The following is a 14,269-nucleotide window of genomic DNA, read 5'->3' as shown; positions in this document are numbered from 1 at the left end:
TATTACTACCTTTCTCTGTCCACATGATCCATATGTTTATCTCATCATTTGAACTGTCTTGTCTTTGAGACTAATGATGGCCACGGTGTGCCTATCACTTTGAATATGTAACATTTGGAAAAATATATTTTTCATTTTAGTCTGTCCAACACAAGTTATAAAAAACAGTAACAAGGACAAAATACAAAGATGAATTGCTGAAAGAGAAATGAGAGAGGGAGAGGAAAGTCACCAAGGAGGAAGGAAATGTCTCTCTTTTGTGCGCACACACACACACACACACACACACACACACACACACACACACACACACACACAAAGAGAGAGAGAGAGAGAGAGAGAGAGAGAGAGAGAAACTCTGCCAGTGACAAACTGGCAATATATACCAGCATCAGTCTCTCAAAAGCCACCAGTCTACCATGAATTCTGAAAGATTCTGTTTTTACTCTCCTCTCCTAGTACAAAACACTCCAGAGGATGAGTGAACCTCATTTTTCTTTCCTCCTTACTCATCTCCTTATCCTAAGAACGCCCCCTAATGCTTGCTCATATTCACAAAATCAAAAAGAGAAAGAAATTGTTATGAACAGTTTATTCTTTGAAATAAATTATACTGGAAACTCCTGGAAACCAGGGGACAAGTTTTATTTATTTCTGTATTTCCAGCTCCTGGCCTACAAACTAGGATATGATTGGCCTTGAGAAAATGTTTGTTGAAAGAATGAGTGCCTCAGTGAAGTTCAAGCTATAAAGATGGTGTGAGTAATATCAACAATATCTTACATGAGCACACAGAGGGCTAGCATTATAAAATATTGAATCTAGCTTTTCCAGTACTGACTATATTTGGCCCGATTGGCTAGTGAAGATAATCCTTTCATTTCTTCATTATCCATATGCTTCCTTTCCAGAGAGAGGAGAACCATTCTTCTCTCTAACTTCTATGCTTGAACCTCCAAACAAGCACAGAACTGCCATAATTAACTTACTAGCCAAAATCAGTTAATTATTCTCAAAGATTTATAGTAGTATCCCCTTTTCCGAAATCTTTATGTTCCAAGAATTCCAGTGGATGCCCAAAACCTTCGATAGTACCAAAACTCATATATATATAATGTTTTTTCCTATACATACATACTTATGATAAAGTTTAATTTATAAATTAGGCATAGTAAGAGATTAACAACAATAACAATAATAAAATATGTTATAACAATATACCGTAATAAAAGTTATGTAAATGTAGTCTCTCATAACCAATCTCATAACCAAGATGGCTACTAAATGACTAATGGGCTGTACAAAAGGATGATTCACATTGCAGGAGGCACAGAGTTGGATGGCATAAGATTTCATCATGCTACTCAGAATGGTGCACAATTTAAAACTTATGAATTGTTTATTTATGGAATTTTCCATTTAAAATTTTCAGAAACTACAGAAAGTGAAACCACTTATAATAGGGACTTGTGTACTTTCTAACAACTGAAGCAATGAACTTAGATCCTTTTCACATGTATCCCTTACTGTTCTTTGCTGCCCAGGGTTTGCTGTCTTGCACAGTGGGAAGGCATTATTAGGTTAGCTAGTGGATACTTACATGGGAATGCCTGTAGGACCTGGAACGTCTTAGCATATTTGCCAAAATTTCAAGGGAAAAAATTTAAATTTTTAGAAATTTATAATCTAATAGAAAAAAAATAAATTTCATTTGAAAGTGTCGGACAAATTATGTATGTACTGTTTTTTATTTTATATATTTATACAGTTTTAGATTTTACGAAAAGCTCTCTTGGTACTCCAAAGAGATCTGTACAATTACATTATATAAACAAGGACCTAAACTACTGCAATTGTAGCTCTTTTTACCTTATTGACTTCATCTTAGCTACAGATGGGCATTTACCTTTAAGAATCAGTAAAGAAAAATCTTCATTTTACAACATTTTACCTGTGAGATTTTCTATAATTATTTTATATTTACCGATTATTCTCATTTGCTGAGTTATTCTGCTAATCTTTTAAGATTTTTTTTCTGATTGAAATTAACTCAGAGATTCCCAGAATGCTTAGAAATTCCTCTTGAATTGAGGAAAATAATTTATTTTGTACCATATGTTTAATAGAATGGTGTAGTGGAAATAATGGCTGGGCTTTGAGCCTTAGTTCTATAATTTACTAGATATTTAAACTTAGGCAAGTTAACTTCTTTGTACTTCGGTCTCTTAATTTCTCCTCATTTATAAAATGAGAAAGATGACTGTCTCTCAGGATCATTGAAATGTGGAGTGCATAGCACAGTGCCTGATGTCCTGTCCCATGTACTATTCACATTCTTTAATGTCAGCACTGCCCTAACAACCCCCCAGAAGACTTAATGTCTGTGGAAATGAAAAGTGGCTTCTCTTTCCAAAAAAGGTTGGGGAACTTCAGATGGAATCAACCCTGGAGATTATTTACATGACTTTTATTTTTTGCATTCACGCTAAAGAAACCTTTTGACTGGGAGTTTAGTATAATAACACAACAAGAATGTATACAGTTAGGGGAAGTAGACTTACATTAACAGTACAAAATGTTCACTGAATGAGTCTTTAGTTTACTGCAATCTGTGAGGCCACAGATTCATGTCACCGAAAATAACTAAGCACAATGAAAATAGTAATGCAATGTTGTTCTTAAAGTTCATTCACTTATTTATTGATTTGTTATCTTTTTTTCCAGACAATGTGTTTTGGAATTTCTAAGCTACAGCTCATTTCTTAGGCTTAAAATAAAAGAAGAATAGAGGCAGGGGTGAGTGGGAGTTAGGGAGCAACTGCTAATGGGTATCAGGTTTCTTCTGGAGGTGATGAAATGTTCTGGAATTATGCAGTGGTTATAGTTGCACAACTTTGTGAATATACTAAAAAACACATTATCGTACATTTTAAATTGATATTTTTTTTGGTGTGTGAATTATCTCTCAATTTAAAAAATAAATAAAAGATGAGAAATTTCAATTATGACCAATACAAATAGGACCAATATAAAACAGGAGTGCTAATTTTGAAATATATACAATAACACAATTGTAAGGAATTCTATCAAATTCTAGATATCTGAACATGAACTATTTTCTATGGAGATGCATTGCATATTATTTACCATAAAAATTCTGCTTTCAGTTATAGATTTTACAAATACATATTAAACACCATGAATCCAAATATCTGTAGGATAAATATCTAAAAGCTCAAATAGTCTCAGAACTCCCAATTATAAGCCTCCTGTTTTTCATTTCCTTGGAGTAAAGATCCCAGAATCCTCCCAGAATTCCACCCCCAAACTTCCTGTTATCTTGCTTTATCTTTCAATTCTAAATTGTTTTATACCTCAAAAGCAAAATACATTCAAAGCTGTACTTTTTTTATTGTTTTTCTATTCTTTTAGGGACCTGAGGGAGAAGTTGGGACAAAAGAGTCCCTCGAACAAAACCAAGTAACCATTTGTTCCTATAATTTTCTCTGAAATGATGGCTAGTTTTTGAGAGATACTATTTAGCCTCGTTCACTCTCTCTTTGTTGTGGTAAAGTGAGACATTGCTTCCCCTGTCCCTATTCTCCAACTTTGACAGTTCATCTAATTAACTAAACAATAGCTTGAATGTCTTTGAGGCTGCCTGGAGTAAAGACTTGATAGTAGCTTCATTAGTAATACTTATATCTAAAATAATATATCAATAGAATTGGGTAGCTACCAGAAATTAGGGTTCTGAAGGGCAAAACCAGTGGATAGAATGGTTTGGGAGATTTATCAATCTGGCTTCTAGAATGATAATCTTTGCTATAGAATTTCACAGTTAAAGCGAAATGTTTCCTGTTACCAGCTTTACTGATCTGATTGCACCAAGTCAAATTTCCCCTCTTTATTAATATAGAGAAGGAGATGGAGAGGGAGTTTTAAATAAAAAACACAAACCTTATGGTTATTGGAAAGTACAGATTAAATAGAGAAAAAGAGACAGATTAAGTAGGGAAAAATAGAGTTTATTAATACATGGATTGTGCTTACACGTGGAAGAACTCAGTGATGACCAACTCAAAGAAGTGGTCAGAACTTGAGCTTATATAGCTTTTTAACAAAAGAACAATACATTTACAGAAAGGTGATAAGATAAAGGGAAGAAGGCTTTGGCTTTTAGAGTGATAAATTGTGGGAAGGTAAGTATATGGGGGAAACTAATAGAAAGTAAAGATTATTTAGTAGGGTTTGTTATGTAGATCCTTCTTGATGCCCATCTTTGGGCTGATAAGAATCTAGAGTTCTTCTGTTCATTAAGATTTCTATTCTTCCTGATAAAGAAAAGGGAAAGTGACAAATTTCTGTTCTGCTTTTAGGCAAATGGGGGAAGGCAGAGAGCTTTTCTTGTATTTACTTCTTCTCAGTTATCTTTAGCTTAAAATAATCCTTATACCAAAGTGGCATATTTGGGGGTGGCATATTATGATACCCTACATATTCAACTTAGTCAGATAAGTAGAGGAAAATGTCGGATCAGTTAGCTGACATTTTGAATGTGAACCAAAAATATAGACAATTTTTAATTTTTATTCCCCCTCCCCCCAGTTCGGTTACATAGCATTGAGATGCAATTTGGTAAAACTAGGGTGCCTTCTGTGAGATCCTGGTCTGAACATGATGCTCAGGCCTGCGGATGCCTTTGGGGCAAAGGGACATTGGAATTCTCTCTTCTCCTTAGGTTCTCAGGACCAGATTCGGCAGGAAGCAATTGGTCTGAGGAATGTAGTGAGTCAGACATCCACTCATTTCACTACATGGATTGTACTGTTAACTGGTTTAATAGTCCTCTCAGTCACTCTCTATGTGATGCCTAGGCAGACGTTATTTTGATGCACTCATACTGAAGTTTTAGGCTGGTTTCTACAAAATGGTCAATCTGATTGTTAGCTCTGAAGAGAGGACCTTATCTATCTATCTATCTATCTATCTATCTATCTATCTATCTATCTATCTATCTATCTATTTAACTTTCAACCTGACATTCCTGTTCTCATTATATGGGCAAGTAAAGAGAGATACAAAAAGAATCTGCAAAGATGTATCAATAATGGGCAATACTCTTAATATTTTCCTTTCAGAGATCCCAGTTTTGGAAAAGTCCAGTGCCAATTAAAGTAAGGGCTCTCCTTATGGGAAAGTGAATTGAAGAAAGATTGATGTTAAGTATGTATGTGGATATTTGTGTGTGTGAGGGGTGTGTGTGTGTGTGTGTGTGTGTGTGTGTGTGTGTGTGTGTGTGTGTTGAAGGTGAGAGGGTAGAAATGCTATTGGTCTGGAGAGGAACTCAGAGAGGTGGCGGCTGGGGTGGGGGAAAAGTGAAGTGACTCTGAAAAACTTAAACTCAAAAGGAGGACCAATATATTCAAGCATTGCATAATCTGTATTTCTAATCCTCACCTTTATGACCAGAGCATTTATATCCAGACTTTTGTACTTAATAATTCCTTTTCTCCTTCAAAGCCTCATGTGTGTGTGTGAGTGGAGATGAGAGGGAAAAATAAGATTTGTTTTTCTGAAACCTGTATCCTTCTAGAGAGGTGAAATTCCTCTCAAGGACATTTTATTTTTTTAAACTGGTCCTTTAAATTTTACTGTTAAGTAGTCTCACAATAAATATTAGGAATTCACTAGAAAAACTTAATTTAGTGTGATTTACCATTGTTTAATCTGCTAGCCAAGCTGCACTTGTCCTAAAGAGCTGCATAATTCATTTAAATGACCTGAGGCTTTAGTCAATTTTCCAGCAAAAAAAAAAAATCCCCTGTCCCCCAAAATGAATTATTTTGTGTTGTACTGTTTTCCATGACTGACATTTATTTGACTCAGAAGTGTATTTACATTGTTGGCTTAACTTGGAGTCCTTTGTCGAATCAATAATATGCTGTATTTCTTGCTTCAAGTGGTGTCAATATTATAGTTATTCTTTTTTTTTAATTCCCTGCAGTTACAAAAATTTTCTTTGACTAGTGAAAAATTTTACTCCTAAGATTATAAAGAAACAGAGTAAATGTCTTTTTAATCTTCTGGGAAATGTGTGCCTCTTTAAACTTTATTTATGTCAGAACTTACTGTAGTAAAGGACAAAAGCCCTAGACAAGGTTCCCTGCTCATTGTGGGTGTTCAAGGCTAGGCCTTCTTGAGGAGAGCCTGCAGTGCAGTTTATAGTTCACCTCCTGACTGTTACTTTGCAAGGGGCATGAGAAGGGGCTAGAAATAGAACGGGGTAAGATTCTGACCCACGGTGACCACTCAGTAGGCTCTGGCCTGGAAAATTCCCCCAGGCAACGGTGATCACTTCTTACTGGTCTCATCTACCTGTATTCTATAGAATTGAGTTCAATGTTAATGGAGAAACAGACAAATGTCAAAAGCCATCTGTTTTGTCTCATGTTATTCGTAATTTTATCCTGTCACCTACTGTCTCTTCTTCATTGCTCTCTTGCTGAATATGTTTCTTAAGTCCGTAGCTACTTCCTCAGAGCCTGCCTTCCCCTACCTGCAGCCTTGCAAGTGTGGATAGCTACATTCTGACTGTTATTAGAAAAATATGATCCATAGAAATAACTGAAATCCTTAGACCCATTCAAGTGTTCTGGGTTCTTTGGTTTTCTCTACTCACTGTAGTAAACTATCTAGTCACACATTTCGCCTACAGACAGTCTCCATTTTGGGACTAATAAGAAAAGTATTCTCTCCCATGTAACAATCCTTCGAATTATTTTCCTCTATGTTAGTGCTTTTCTAACAGCTTATGAATGGTCAGCAGTGACTTTCTGTAAATGTTGCAGGTTTTCTTTTTTTCCAGGACAAAGGGTGAGTGTAAAGGACCAAGCTAGTGCTCCTTCCCATAGTATAGAGGTTAAGAGCATGGCCTCCAATGTTAGATTGTCTCGGTTTAAATTCAAATGTCCTCATTTAATAGCTATGTGAGTGCTGAAAAGTTCAACTCTGAGCCCTAGCTTCCTGATTTGTAAAATGGGATTAATATTAATAGCTTATAATAACACCTACCATATGCTAGGCACAGTTTTAAGCACTTCATATATATTAACTCATTTAATTTTCATAACATCATCCCCAATTCCCAGATGAGAAAACAGACACAAAGAAAGAAAGTAATCTGGCCAAGGTCATAGTATTAGTTAAGTGGTATAGCTGAAGTTGTGAAGCCAGGTAGTTGGATCCCAGAGGCCATGCACATTACAGTATACTATATTGCCTCTCCATTAAATTATTGAGTATAAAGCACTTAGCACAGTGTTTGGCACATAATGTTTATTACCAACTGGTATTATCACTACCATTACCTTTTTTTTTCTTCCTTTTGCCACTCTTGCTTCTATTGGACTGATTGTGTAAAGGTGATCATCCCTGCTCCCACGAGAAAAAACAAAACAAAATAATGTGATCTGGGCCACAGTAGCTGCCTACTCCTTCTTCACCTTGTGTGCTTCGTACTTAAACCACAAATATAACAGCGATATATGAAAGGGAGCACTAAATGTTAATACCTCTTTTCCAAGACCTGAAAATTATATCCTTCCTATCATCACCCTTCCAGCAACAAGCCAACAGAAATTGCTTAAAGCAAAAGAGAACTTTTAGAAACCATAGACTTCAAGTCAAGTTGCTACTGTTCTCTAATAAGCAGGAATAAATTTTTCAAAAACTAATGAAGGCTGCAAAAAATGCTGGTGGACAAAGACTGCTTCTAGAATTAATTTCTTAGTCTCTACTTCTTAATATGTTTTAGATTGCCAATATCAGGGAAAAAGAAAGAGAAAATTCTGCAAATAATTACATTCTTTTAAAGTAAGCCACTGACTTTGAAATTCTCTAACACATTTGTGGAAACTTCATTTTTTTGTGTGTGTGAGATTTATTTGAATGAACTGTTATGATTGGAGACAGTGAGAATTTCAGATTAATGTGTTTCAGCCCTCCCACCCCCCAAAAAAATCCCTCTGGAAAGCTGGCAAGTGTCCATAAGTCAGCCCTAGAATTATGTAGGTTGAAGGCTCCCAGTGGACAGACTGAACATATAAGAAGGAAACCAGAAATCTGGTGCTATTATGTCTCGAGTCTAAGGAAACGAATAAGCACAGAATTAAAAGCATTCTTCAGCCTGAGTTTTTAAGGTAGGTCTGCACAAGGTATATATATTCTATTGGGAAAGTAGAACATATATTAAATGAAAATATTTGCTATAGATGAACTTTACCTTTTTCCTGTATTTTAATACTGCATTTGCAAACTAAATTATTTAACCGCTGTTTCTCTTACAGGAGTACACTTAAGAACTAGACAAGCTGATTTATGACAACTAACTTTTAAACTCCAACAACCAGTAAGTCTTCAAGTGGGTTTATTTTAGATTCTTTTATGTTAATTCATTAGATCAAGATTATGAGAGAATGAGCTTTAGATAAAAATGATACTTCGCTGTTTATTAGGAGATTCTTTGGTGATTATATTTTCATTGAGTAGTTTATTTATGTGTGTTTTCAAACACTGTAAAGTACTAGTCTAATTCTTATTGTGTTTACCTTCACCTACTTTTCTTTAGTTTTAAAACAATGTTGCTACTAAATAAGCAAAACAAAACAAAAAACAAAAACCGGTATCACAAAAAATGAAACATTGATTATAACATTTGAGAGCCATGTAGCAATGTTACTACTTAGTTGTGCTAAACTGAAAAAGTGGCAAAGGAAAAATGATACAATTATATCATAATTAATTTTTTATGTTTAATTCTTATTTTATTGAGCAATCAAAACTATTTCTATTTGACCCTCAATCAGATTGGCTAGTTTTTCCTTTTCTTTTCCTACTTGAAAAAAAAAATTTTATTTTAAATAGATTAAACTTAAATATCTATATCTAAAACTAGTAGTTTCTATTAAAATGCGAATATGGGACTTTTAGAAATAAGCACACATTCTGTAACTTCCTCTTATTTATATTATTATTGTGAAACCAATGGAAAAGTAGAACTAAATGAATTATATTTTAATTAGTAAAATCCAATCATATACCCCCATCCCAATGTTTCTTTTGCATATTCTCTTTTAGTTTTTTGTGCACTTACTTATTTTTCCCCATAGCTTATATTACTTATATTTTTCATAGCTGTAATGAAATTGTATGTAATTAGCTACTTGAATAAGGCATTTTTCTATGCAATAGCAGGCAGCAGCATGGTTTCTAGAAATTATACAGACTGAGATATGTGCTCAAATGTTTTTGAAATATTAACTTTTACTTAGTTCATTCTTATTTGTTTCACAAATTTCCTATTCTGGCTAACCTTTTGAAACATTAATTTTCTTTAAACTTTTTAAAAATATGATAGAAAGGATGGGAAAAATGTGGTTTTGTTCAGAATTTTTAGTTCCTGATACTGAAATGTCTTAACTTCTTTATACTAGTGAGAAAACTTTCTTCTTCAAAAAGTAAAATCCATTCTTATTTCATTAGGCATGGTTCTGTTTTCTAATGTTTTCTATAATCACCTACCTTTTTTGCTTTCAACAAATTTTAAAAATGCTAATGACCTAATGTTGTTCTAAACTCTGTATGTATTCTGAGAATTCCATTTTTTTGCCCACAGAAGGAGTAAAAATTAGTTGCTGCTGACATTTCAATATGACAGGCAACTTCACCTTTGCCACCATCAGCAAAAACGTCACCAGCAGTCTTCACTTTGGACTTGCGAATATCTCTGGCAATGAGTCTGCTTTTAACTGTTCACATAAGCCATCAGATAAGCATTTAGATGCAATTCCTATTCTCTACTACATTATTTTTGTGATTGGATTTCTTGTCAATACTATTGTGGTCACACTGTTTTGTTGTCAAAAGGGCCCTAAAAAGGTTTCCAGCATTTACATTTTCAACCTGGCTGTGGCTGACTTACTGCTTTTGGCTACTCTTCCTCTCTGGGCAACCTATTATTCTTACAGATATGAATGGCTCTTTGGACCTGTACTGTGCAAAGTTTTTGGTTCTTTCCTGACCCTGAACATGTTTGCAAGCATTTTTTTTATCACCTGCATGAGTGTTGATAGGTACCAATCTGTCATCTATCCCTTTTTGTCTCAAAGAAGAAATCCCTGGCAAGCATCTTATATAGTTCCCCTTATTTGGTGTATGGCCTGTCTGTCTTCATTGCCAACATTTTATTTTCGAGATGTCAGAACCGTTGACTACTTAGGAGTGAATGCTTGCATGATGGCTTTCCCACCTGAGAAATATGCCCAATGGTCAGCTGGGATTGCCTTAATGAAAAATATACTTGGTTTTATTATTCCTTTAATATTTATAGCAACATGCTATTTCGGAATCAGAAAACACTTACTGAAGGCCAATAGCTATGGGAAGAACAGAATAACTCGTGACCAAGTCCTGAAGATGGCAGCTGCTGTTGTTTTGGCATTCATCATTTGTTGGCTTCCTTTCCATGTTCTGACTTTCCTGGATGCTCTGGCCTGGATGGGTGTCATTAATAGCTGTGAAGTTATAGCAGTCATTGACCTGACACTTCCTTTTGCCATCCTCCTGGGATTCACCAACAGCTGTGTTAATCCCTTTTTGTATTGTTTTGTTGGAAACCAGTTCCAACAGAAGCTCCGTGGTGTGTTTAGCGTTCCAATTACTTGGCTCCAAGGCAAGAGAAAGAGTGCGTCATGCCGAAAAAGCAGTTCTCTTAGAGAAAAGGAGACCTTTGTGTCTTAAACATAAGAGTGGAATACATGTTATTAACATGGCTACTTGGTTTGAAGTCCCCTTGAATTATCTTTTAATGGCTTTAGTAAGATCAGTTTTTTCCCCTTAATGTAATCTTTTCTCACTCTTCTAGAACAGGAAACCAAATGCAACTGCAAGTTTTATACTCCGGTGACTGTCAGGAATTGTCCCCCCCTCTCTCTCTTTTTTTTTTTTTTCTGGTCTATCGGTACAAGACTGTCATTGGGCAGACATCCATAACCTAGAAGCAACTGAGGATTTATCTCAATTTAAAATCAATAACAAATTGTGAATGGTTATTTGGGGTTTCAGATTTCTTCTTGACAAATTCTGGAGTTTGTTGTTGTTGTTGTTGTTGGTTTTTATATCCACTTTCATCAGGCTTTCCTCTTCAACTAAGGCCAGTCTTTTAACTCATTGCATTATTTACAAGACATTATGCTAAGAGACATCAGCACTTTTAAATGAAGTATATTACAATAGACCAGTACCGGATTATTCAGGCTCAAAGCATATGCTTTCTACTTAAAAATATTATAAATAATAATCATTTTACATTTCACTTGAGCACAGGTTTATATTTCAGATATTGAGTAAGGCTAGAAGCATAGATTAAATCACATATACTCCTACGTTTTAGCTTAGTTTTATAGTTATGGAAAATTAAATGTATAGTAACTTAGATTTGTAATTAAGAAGTACTTGAGTGTTCACTAAACACTGAATAAACACTTTAAAAAACTATCATCTATTTTAATTATTGTTTGTAGATTTCTGTTCTCTGATTTTTTATAAACAATAACTAAACACTGTGTAGAGTTTTAAAATGTAAAAGGTCACTTTTTACATCCTTGATCTTTTAGATGTGGTGCTTTGATATATAGAAAGTTGACTTGACTTTTACTATTGATGTTTTGGTTCTAGGTTGCTTCCCAAAATATTTGGGTGGCTTCTTTAACTCTTTAATTTGTAGTAAATCCTTAACTGGCATAGGAAAAAGTTATGTCAGAATAGAATTTTGAGACCCAAGGAGGACCAAAGGACCCAGCAAATGACACCTTTTGGTGTTATGCAAAACCTTACCTGTCAGGGCAATGCAATGTGGCTTTTAAAAATACAGACCATGGGGTAGTCTTAACCTATACCTATAAATGCTGTTTGTTCCAGGATTTATAGGATTCTGTGGAACTCTTTTAAATCAATTGCTGGTCAATAGATGTCCTTCTCAAAATAATTAGAACTCATAAATTAGAGAAGTACCTGAAACTGACTGAGTTACTAGAGTTTACTTAGAATATAAATCCTTATTTTAGAAGTTAGAGATTTCATTCTGTACCAGCCTTACATCAGTGTATCTAAGATCTTCCTAGGCTAATGCTGACCTCTGAGGTAGAAATAAATTCTGAGGCTTAGTGTCTCTGCCAGGTTCCAGGGTTATAGATGGAAGAATCCTCTTGCTCCACTGGGAAAGTCTTAATTTTATGTAACTTATTATTAATAAAATAGCTAAATGTATAACCAACTTTGACTTCATATTTTAAATAATTTTGTAAAACACGTCATATAAATAAAATCTTTAATTGGACAATTACGTGTGCTTACTTTTATTTTAACTACCTTCAAATATAAATTCTTACCTTCTCTTGTATCTGCATCCTTCTTATAATTTTCACTGATAATTCTTAGTTTCAGCCCCCATCATTCCTTATCTGGCTTCTTGCCATACTCTTCTAGTTTCCCCCTCGTGAGTTTTCAGTCATAATTTCTCATTCATTATAAAAACAAAGTCCAGATTTCTTGTCATGCTCTATAAGACCCTGGGAGACCTGATCCTTCCCAGCCTCTCTGGCTTTTTGTTTTTTTCTCTCTCTGCCATCTCTCTTGCACTCTTTGTTCAAGCTTCACAAAAGAACTTACTGCTTTTTAAAGATCTGATGCTCTTTCATGCCTCTCTGCTTTCGTTCACACAACTCTGTCTTCCTGAACACCCCTCCAATCATCTCCACCCCAGGGTCTCTCTTCAACTGATGACCACTTACTCAGCTTTCAACATTCAATTCATGTCAATTTCTCTACCACAATAATGATTATTATACTAATTATAGTACAACCCCTCCCTCCTCTGGGAGTTTCTTTAATGAGGAGAATCTTTTCCCCAGCTCTTGGGATTTTAATCCTGGCCTCTACTTCCATATGAGCCCAATATTGAGCCTTAAGTACTCTCTGAGGCTTGAACTCCAGTGGTCTTTCCTGGAACTAAGAAGAAATGTCAGTTGAGAAGATGGTGCCTGAACATGTGAACTCTAACTGCAAGAATGTGCAAAGGTATAAATGTCCTCTTTCCTCTTTGAAAATGTAAATTTTAGGTAAGCTTCTCAGATAACAAATGAAGCTGTATTCTTATTTGGCCATTTTTTCAAGTATTACCTAATTCCCTTTCTTTTCCATGAGCCCACTTTTATTTACCTCACTTACACAATGCCCAAGAACCACATAATACTAACAAGTAATAGCTACTATTAAGTGAGTATTACTATTGTATTTTATACGCATGACCCCATTTTATTCCCATAATGACTCAGTTATTCACATTTTGCAAATAAGGAAACTGAGCCACAATGAGTTCTTACTAATCTTTAAATTTGGCACTGACAGATGACCTGGGTATTTAATAGTTGAAATATGAATCCTAGGCTGCCAAGCAGATATTTCAGACATGGTCTTGCTCAGTCCTCCAACCTTTCCCCTAACCTCACTGCCTGCACATTCCTGACCATAGCAATACATGAGCTCTAGGCAGGCAGTATATTTGCAGTTATGGAGAAATAGAGCAGAGGCAGATGGATAGGGCTTTCTTCCTGGTTCTCCACTGCCCTTTTCATGAGCTCTATGTTGTACAGAAATACATGAAGTAACCATCGCCCCCTGCTACCCTCTGTGCCTCATACACAAAATAAGTCAGAAACTTCAAACATTCCTTTCGAGGAACAAAAATGTTGCCGTGAACTTTAGCTCTGTGAAATGAGATTAAATAAGGTTACCGGAGACATCTGTCTCTCTCAGTTTGCAGAAAGAATATGTATTTTTATTATGGAAAGGCAAGTATTAATTATTTCTACATTTTATATCCTTAAATTAGATCTACTGAATACATGTTTTGGGAACCCCCCCCCGCCTTTTTTTTCTGATCTTTTGAGGTCTGTATCAAAATAAGGGGACAAGCTGAAGGAAAGCACATTCTATTTTGACTTTTCTTCGATTTCTTTTTTTTTTTTTTTTCCTACAAAGATCTGAGACAGAGAAATTGTTTGGTGGACTCATTGATCGACAGAAAGAAAATCCAAACTTGACAAGCTGAATTAATCAGGCTCTGGGCATATGCTTTCTTGAGGTGATTGAAACAAGAAAAGGTTGAGGTAATAAGGAATATATAGCTTTAATTATTTTGTTAATTCCT

At 35.1% G+C, this 14,269-nt stretch overlaps 1 protein-coding gene across 1 annotated transcript; it reads left to right on the top strand.

Moving 5' to 3' along the window:
- Nucleotides 1-8,090: 8,090 nt before the first annotated feature.
- Nucleotides 8,091-11,044, top strand: AGTR2 (angiotensin II receptor type 2). The gene is made up of 3 exons (XM_006917902.1): nt 8,091-8,201; nt 8,349-8,410; nt 9,677-11,044. Exon 3 carries the CDS (start codon nt 9,712-9,714, stop codon nt 10,798-10,800), a length of 1,089 nt encoding a protein of 362 aa, XP_006917964.1. The 5' UTR covers nt 8,091-8,201; nt 8,349-8,410; nt 9,677-9,711; the 3' UTR covers nt 10,801-11,044.
- Nucleotides 11,045-14,269: the final 3,225 nt, after the last annotated feature.

This window comes from Pteropus alecto, unplaced genomic scaffold, assembly GCF_000325575.1.
Source record: "Pteropus alecto unplaced genomic scaffold, ASM32557v1 scaffold718, whole genome shotgun sequence".
NCBI lineage: Eukaryota > Metazoa > Chordata > Mammalia > Chiroptera > Pteropodidae > Pteropus > Pteropus alecto.
This window is presented reverse-complemented; position numbering and strand designations above follow the sequence as displayed.

Coding starts and splice junctions, on each gene's coding strand:
- AGTR2 (XM_006917902.1), top strand. CDS start 9,712: ATGACAGGCAACTTCACCTTTGCCACCATCAGCAAAAACGTCACCAGC.